This window comes from Nanorana parkeri, unplaced genomic scaffold (genome assembly GCF_000935625.1).
Source record: "Nanorana parkeri isolate BGI_ZX_2015 unplaced genomic scaffold, ASM93562v1 scaffold1690, whole genome shotgun sequence".
NCBI lineage: Eukaryota > Metazoa > Chordata > Amphibia > Anura > Dicroglossidae > Nanorana > Nanorana parkeri.
In genome coordinates this window covers 31,717-39,690 of record NW_017307958.1, presented here as the reverse complement: position 1 = coordinate 39,690, position 7,974 = coordinate 31,717, and the positions used below count along the sequence as shown (strand labels likewise).

The window sequence follows — 7,974 nt, the reverse complement described above, 5'->3', positions numbered from 1 at the left end:
TATATATATATTCTACCAATCTGTGATGGGAAGTGTTTGGATAATAGTAGTTGTAAATCCAGGGTTTATTTACAACAGCCAGCCAGGAGGCAGTTGAAGTGTACCTAAACCCAAAACAAAAATGTATCATACTGCAGCCTACCAATGCCTAGATGTGGTGGCTGTATTCATTTTTCTTTTTTTCAGGCTTCCACTGTGTCCATGGAGGGAGCCATGGTTGTCGCCTACGCTGGACCTCAAACATGTCTTCCTCCCTTCATATCCAATACAAAGGGAGGAAGACATGGGATGGGATTTGCAGTTTACAAAGGGAAGGTAACATTGCTTTGCAACAGATATTTTCCGTACTTGCTGAAAATGTTCTTATATTGAAAAATGAAAACTAAGCTGCAATCTATTACTTTTCTTGGTCATGGGTTTAGATATCGTTTTAAATGATATGTGAAAAAACTGTGCTGCGAGTAAATGTGTCTTACTTATCTTGTCCTTGAATGTCATCAATTACCCAAAGTTTCACTTCAGATACTTTATCTGGATCCATGCTGGGTATTTCCACCATCCTTAAAATACTGGGAGGGAAAAAAGAGAAAACATGTCAGCAAGTGTTTATAAAGGTGAAGAACATAATTTCTCATGATTTGTAGAGCAATGTATGTGATCAGGGTTTACTTTGAGCCTCTTTGCTGCCATTTCTGTTGTTCTTTCCTATCAAGACTCTATAACATTGTTTTTACCTACTGAAATTATGTCTGATCTTATTCATCCAATGACTGCCCATAGGCAGAGAAAAGTGCTCATTGTGGGTCCCCTAGGGCAGCCTTTCTCAACCCAGGAGAGCCTCCTGGCTTTCTTAGGGGTACCTTGAAATTTCTGCACAGTATCATGCCTTTCCACGGTGCAGACGGGCCATCCACCAGCACCATGGAAATAAATTATGTTAACTTAAGGAGGGTGGGATCCATTCAGACAAGGACAGAGGTTTGAATCTGTCCAGGCCTGCTCTGCCTCCTGCCCTCTACCATGCTGCCACATGATGCAAAAGGAGGACTCTGATGTGAAGGGGGGACTGAGGATTCTGATGTAAAGGGGTTCTGATATGAAGGTTGCTTTAGATGTGAAAGGGGAACTCTGATGTGAAAGGAGGCCTCTGACGTGCATAGGGCTCCTGATGGAAAGGGGGATTCCTGATGTGAGGAAGGGCTTCTGATGTGAATAGGACTCCTTATGTGAAGGGGGGAGCTTCTGAAGTGAAGGAGGGTTCCTATTGTTAGAGAGGTAGACTCTGATATGAAATGAGGGGGCTCCTGATGTGAAGGGAGACTCTGATGTGAAAGGGGGATTCTGATGTAAATGGGATATCTCGAGTAAGGGTCTGGTAAAGATTCTGGAGAGGATACACTTTTTTTACATTTTACACTGGGGTGCCACGAGATTTTTCATACCTTTAAAGGAAAATGAAAAAAAGATTGAGAAACACTGTCCAAGGGAAGCCCTACACGCGGTCAAATTATTATCGAAACTGAGATCTGTCTAATGGTGGCCATACACATAAAAATCTGATGAAACAATTCTTTACAGAATTGGGCTATACAGTATGATTGAATCTATTAACCAGTTGGCTGCAAGCGGTGTTTATAAACGGCGACCAGTAGCATGGGTTTTTTAACACACTCCTAGCTGCCATAGGACCTGGGAGTATATTTAAATATTACAGACTGTTGGCTTTTAGATGTAAGTGGCTCAGGTGGATGTAAAGCCCCCCAATCACTTTCATACCCTCCTGAAAGTGCTGTCCGCCTGCCTGGCTGCACCCTGCCATTTATCCCGGGCTCTTGCGGACCTAAGACAGGCATGGTGGGTGAAGCAGAGGGAGACCAGAGCACATCTGTTCTTTGATCTCCCCTCCTGTGAATGATGCTGAAAGCAATGAGCATATCATCACTTTCCTTGGCCGCTGTGGCCTGCGAAGAAGCTGATGAAGCGTGATCATTTAAATGTGAACATGCCAAAAAAAAGATGCTTTTTCACAGTTAAAACATTTCAGACAACACACACTTCATTGATACAAAGTGGTGCTGTACCTTGCCATACCTATAAATATTATAAATACAGCACACACACAAAATAAATGTGAGCAGGGCTAGGGTCCTGCTTTTTGTTACAGGGATAAGGGAGTATTTTGCATACAGTTGATGGAAAGTAACTCGTCACCTTTCTTTTCTGGTGATGGCACCATCTGCAGAACCATTCAGCATCACATTTACTATTCCACAAGATGCTTGAGCAAACTAGAGAGAAACAAGACAAATAAGAAAGAGTAAGAATGATCCAGGTTTATAGAATATCACTGCATTCTATACAGTATATTAAACATAGGTCATTCCCGGCATACTATAAATATCTATAGTACAGTGTGTCTTGTTGATTCATAAACATAAAAAGCTCTCAAGCCTATAGGATGGTGATGCCGTAAGCAGAGAAATGAAAGAATGAAGAGTTCTAGGGAATACACTGAGGAGGAGGTAACCCTGGTCCATCGTAAAATAAAATTATTTGACAGGTCATAATGCAAAACATTGCCCCCCTGACGGACTATTTATAAACAATTTGCAGAGCCATTTGTCCTGCTAAACTCGGTGAACATTTACTCAAGCCTGCTGATTGCATAGTAATGGGGAATCACCAAGGAAGTTGAGCAGCACAGCTTGGTCTTTGGTTTACTAGTGGTAAGGGTTATCTTGGAAGCTCTGCTGGAAGGTGAAAGAACATGGAGAAATAGAAAAGATAGGGGAACAGAGTGGAGTTACGCTAAACCAGATAATATAATATGCTATACCAGTCTCCAGGGTTTCAACAATGATAATCAAAATATAAGGTGTCCCCGAAAGAATAGAAATCCCTTACTCGGAGCCGGTTCAATAAACAGGTAGAAAATACATAATTTAACAGTTAGAATATTTAATCATAGAAAAAGTTTTAACATTACATCCACAAAAAAACATTTAAAAACAATTAAAAAACTTCCCTAAGGTAACAATAATATAAGAATCATGGGTGGTCTGCACTCCAACTAAAGTGATGCTATGGAGTTGCCATCTACTATACAGATATCTCATGTGTGGGTACAATGTATCCCGGGTTACTCACAGCTCATGTTGCTCAGGGAGCTCAGGGAGAGACAGTCCTGCTCGGGTTCCAAAATGCTGGATGATGTGTTTGCTTCAATAGGTAATTGTAATTAGGATCAGGAGATGGGGATAGATAGGCTGGGCTAGAGATGCAAGTGCCCTTGCCTTTTTCCCTTGCTTGGGGCTCTCACCGGCCCTCGGGCTCAAATTTCAAATTTTGAGAGCTGATGTGCGGGATGAGCTTTGATGAGTGTGCAGGGAAGGCACACTCATTAAAGCTCATCCCGCACATCAGCCGCGGCATTATCACTGTCAGTTTGGGCTTTGACGGTGCGGAGACGGAGCCCAATTGCTCGGGATTGGATTAAAGTCAAGCCTGCATTGGAATCCTTAACGCATCCAGCAGAGTCTGAGTGAAACGACCGGACAACAGCTTGCTGTACTCTGCACAACCATTGTACTGGGAATCGTCTACCTTTGAGACTCCTGCATACACTTTTCTGCATCCCATTTGCTTTCCGGTTCATTGGTTTTAGTTCCGGATTGCATTTAACCCTTTCTAAATTTAAATTATGATCAGCTATATCAGACATTACTTAGATACAAATTAAAAATAAAATAAAAGACATTCTTATTTGTTTATCTACACAGCCGAATGTACACTCCATTTTCAACCTATACATGATGTAATTGATGTTCTCAGAAAAGTTCACCATTGTGTATTCAGTTCTTTTACTGGGGAAGATGTGGATCTATAATGCAGTAGTTATTTTCTACCTGTTTATTGAACCGGCTCCGAGTAAGGGATTTCTATTCTTTCGGGGACACCTTATATTTTGAGAAATAGAAAAGAATGTGTGTGGAGTGTCTGTGAAGGTTCTCATTCATCCAGGTCATGGTATATCTGTAAAAAATAAATGAAGGCAACTGGACTTGCTGTATTTTTCTTGAAGATGTTTGGCTACTCATCCGACCAGCTTTCTCAACTCAGAATGAGAAAGCTAGTCAGAGGACCAGCTAAGCGTCTTCAAGAAAAATACAGCAGGTCCAGTTGCCTTCATTTATTTTTTACAAATAATGTGTGCGGAGGGTTGAGGGAACGGAGGTTTAAAGCCACCAGAGATCCCTTCTAGGACAAAAGCCTCATAGAGAAGTATAACTTACTGATGGAAGTGAGGCGTGGGCAGCGAATCCATGATCTCCACACTGTAAGAAGTTTCTGGAGGGTATCCATTAGTATAGTGGTGAGTTTCTCATTAATCAAATTGTTGAATTGTTTTTTTCCATGCCTTAGCGATGGTGTGTTTGGTGGCCAGAAGCCCAAGGTAATTCATTTGAATTGAGGCTTGTTGAGGAAGGAGGATTTAAGCTGGGAAACCCACATTTTAATTAAAACAATTGTTTTCTTTAAAATTGTACAATAATGGTACAATAATTCCCTGGAACATTTGATCCCTTTGTCGAAATGTTATGTCAATCTCGTTATGTGTACGGTAGCAGCCTGTTCTCCGTCGACGTGCACTCACCCGAACTGCACATCCGTTGGTGTGGGGGTGTCTGGCTCGGACGCAGACAGGATCCATTCTGTCTGCGTACAAGTACGGACACCCACACCTGCACGGATGTTCAGTTTGGGTGAGCGTACGGCCGCGTACTCTCATAGAGAAGAACAGGCTGCTGCGTACAAATCACACGCAGAACCTGTCCTTCCCGGGAGAGGCCCGATACGGCCGTGCATGCAGCGCGGATCTGTACAGGCCGACAGTTAGCTGTGTGAATGAGGCCTTAAGCTTAGTTTTGCAGGAAATTAGAAAGACAGATGACCGTACACATAACGTGATTGACATAACATTTCGACAAAAGGATACAATCTTCCAGGGAATTATTGTACAATTTGATCATTTTGATTTACAAACAATCGTTTGAATTAAAATTTGTGATTCCAGCCTGTTCTTCTCTATGGGAGTATGCGGCCGTACGCTCACCCGACCTGCACATCCGTGCGGGTGTGGATGTCCGTACTCGTATGCAGACAGCATGGATCCTGTCTGCGTCCGAGCACAGACACCCGCACCTGCACGGATGTGCAGTTTGGGTGAGTGTACGGCGGCGTACTCCCATAGAGAGGAAAAGGCTGCTGCGTAGATATCACAGCACTGCCCGTCCATCCCGGGAGTGGCCCAATACGGCTGTGCACGGATCTGTACAGGGCGACAGTTAGCTGTGTGAATGAGGCCTAAAGGTTAACTTATGTAGAATCAGCAACTGAATGCCCATCTTTACTTCTCTTACATGGTACAGCAAATGTGTAATCTGATAACCTATACATCCCTGGAATATGCAGAGTTGTACAAGGCTGGGCAGTAAAACTGGAAGATCAGTAGATATGCATGAGAGAGGGACGGGATTGCTGAAAGATATAAACCAGCTGAAGCTCAGATTTTTTAAACCAATTTTTATAAACCATAGCCAATATTTGTATATGTTCACTAATGTTCTACCCTCTACCATTCTTCTCTGCAGGTCTCCAGCCATACCACACATAGAGATAGACAAACGCATGTGTATACATAATAGAAGCAGTCCAACCATCTTTAGCAGTTGAAGTATAAAGTATAGCTGCACTCATTACACTTACATTAGCAGAGGCCATCTTCCAGAAAGAGCTGAGAGAATTGTTGCTACATTCATCCCATGCAGGACACGAATGATAGTTCATCCCTGAAATGAATCATATTTATTCATTAGAGTCATGTAATTACTGTATCCATACAGGTGAAACTCGAATAATTAGAATATCGTGCAAAGTTCATTTATTTCACTAATGCAACTTAAAAGGTGAAACTAATATATGAGATAGACTCATTACATGCAAAGCAAGATAATTCAAGCCGTGATGTGTCATAATTGTGATGATTATGGCTTACAGCTCATGAAAACCCCAAGAACCCCAAATCCACAACCTCAAAAAAGTAGATTATTACATGCAATCAATAAAACAAGGATTGTACATAGAACAATATCGGACCTCTGAAAAGTACAAGCATGCATATGTACTCAGTACTTGGTTTGGGCCCCTTTTGCAGCAATTACTGCAATTACTTTTGCACGATATTCTAATTATTCGAGTTTCACCTGTATTAATGGTAGAAATAGGTAGACAGTACTGTGCTACTTTCACCCTTTTATCATTGTATTTCATTTTTTAAAAGCACTGCCTTGGGGTATAAAACTCTACGTTTGTCTGCAGTCCAACAGGTTTTGTATGGAAAGTCTGTCTCTGCTGGAGGCTCTTGGAGGTCAAGAAGATACCTAAGGCAGTACTAAGCTTCTGAAACTGGACGTACCTTCTAAAGAGGAAATTACTTTTAGATATAGCTAACTAAAATCTAGGCAAAACAGTACTACAAATACACATGCTGTGAAAATGAGGGGGGGTTTTGAAGTCCAAATCAGGAGAACAGCCTAGGGTGACAATGCTTTTCCTCTATAGATACAGTACAGTCAGTGAGTGTTGTCACCCTAGGACAGGAAGTGTGTTACTGGTAAGTTCACCAGCTGAAAACAATTTGTACCAATGTTTGTAAATGGAGAGAGTCAAATTTTAGGAAGAATTAGGTATTCTTTTCACTCCTAGCAGCTGAATTGAGTGATAGGGGAATAAAAGTAAGAACAGGGCCATCACTATAATTAGACAGCCTGAGAGCACATCTCCTTCGGGTGTGACCGGGTGGTGGGGGCCAGTTTTTAGCAACCTGTGACCCTCTGTCTGGCGTCCCACCCAGCTCACTGACATCACCAGTTGCTAAGAGCTGAGTAGGACAATCTGGCTTGCCAACTGGTGACGAGCTCTGTCACCGAGCTCCAAGAAACCAGTGACAGCCTCAGAAATTTACCTGTTGCTTTTTCCTGTTTCATTTTTACTTTTTACAGACAAATCAATATTTCAGCTTTTAATCACCAAACGTTTACCTGATGAAGCTGACTTTCCACACCACGTAAGGCCATTGAAAAGGAAGCCCAGGAAAGTGTCCTCCAGAGTCATGAAATTCTCAGTGGCTTTTGTGTAGCGATGCACCAGATCATTTGTTCTACTCCACAGAAGAGTCTTCAATAAAACGTAATACATCCAGTTAATGTAGTATTCCTCTCTCAAGCATTTTTTTTTCAATAATAAATCTAGATCTGACATATGCATTGCTCAGCAAAGCAAGCACCTACAGTCATCATGTTTCAGAGCACCTGTCTCCTAATCATTAAGCTTGTGTTCCCTGAACTTCCTGTCCAGTACAAGATCACACGGGACACAGCAGTCTCCAGCAGCTATCCCTCTACTAGCATGGAGAAAGGAGGAGTGGTTTACCTTGCTGTGCCTGTGTGTTTATGGAGACACACACAGCTTACTAGCACACACAAGGGTAGCTCCATTGGACCCTGTAAGGAAAAGGAGGCACCCTAAAATAGGATATCTGGACCAGTACTCAGGGGATTCTGCAGGAAACTAAAACTTTTAAACAACAAGGAGCAGCATCCATTGTAAGTGATTTCATCAGCATTTTATATAGCTTAAAAACATTTTGACTTTTTATAATTTTAATATTGGAAGACTTTACGACATGTATTGTACGCACATTGTATACTTGTATATACTGTATTTTGTTATTTGTATGTATTGTATTATTTGTATGTCCTGTATTGTATTATTTGTATGTCCTGTATTGTATTATATGTATGTACTGTATGCAGAGCCGGCGCTACACTACAAGCAAGTCAAGCGGCTGCTTGAGGGCGCCGGTAGTGGGGGGGACAAAAGTTGCGGACCGGGAGGGGGGGCTTCTTTAAGACG

The 7,974-nt window shown here is 42.0% G+C and overlaps 1 protein-coding gene across 2 annotated transcripts in view; it reads right to left on the bottom strand.

The window, feature by feature from the left end:
* Nucleotides 1-7,974, bottom strand: part of LOC108799313 (ADP-ribosyl cyclase/cyclic ADP-ribose hydrolase 1-like) — a 19,941-nt gene that overhangs the window by 2,301 nt on the left and 9,666 nt on the right. For both annotated transcript variants that reach the window (XM_018571163.1, XM_018571164.1), the window contains 4 exons: nt 7,101-7,236; nt 5,767-5,849; nt 2,212-2,288; nt 477-569 (listed from right to left, as the gene is read on the bottom strand). In XM_018571163.1, coding sequence (XP_018426665.1) covers nt 477-569; nt 2,212-2,288; nt 5,767-5,849; nt 7,101-7,236 — 389 coding nt within the window. The remainder of the gene's footprint in view (nt 1-476; nt 570-2,211; nt 2,289-5,766; nt 5,850-7,100; nt 7,237-7,974) is intronic.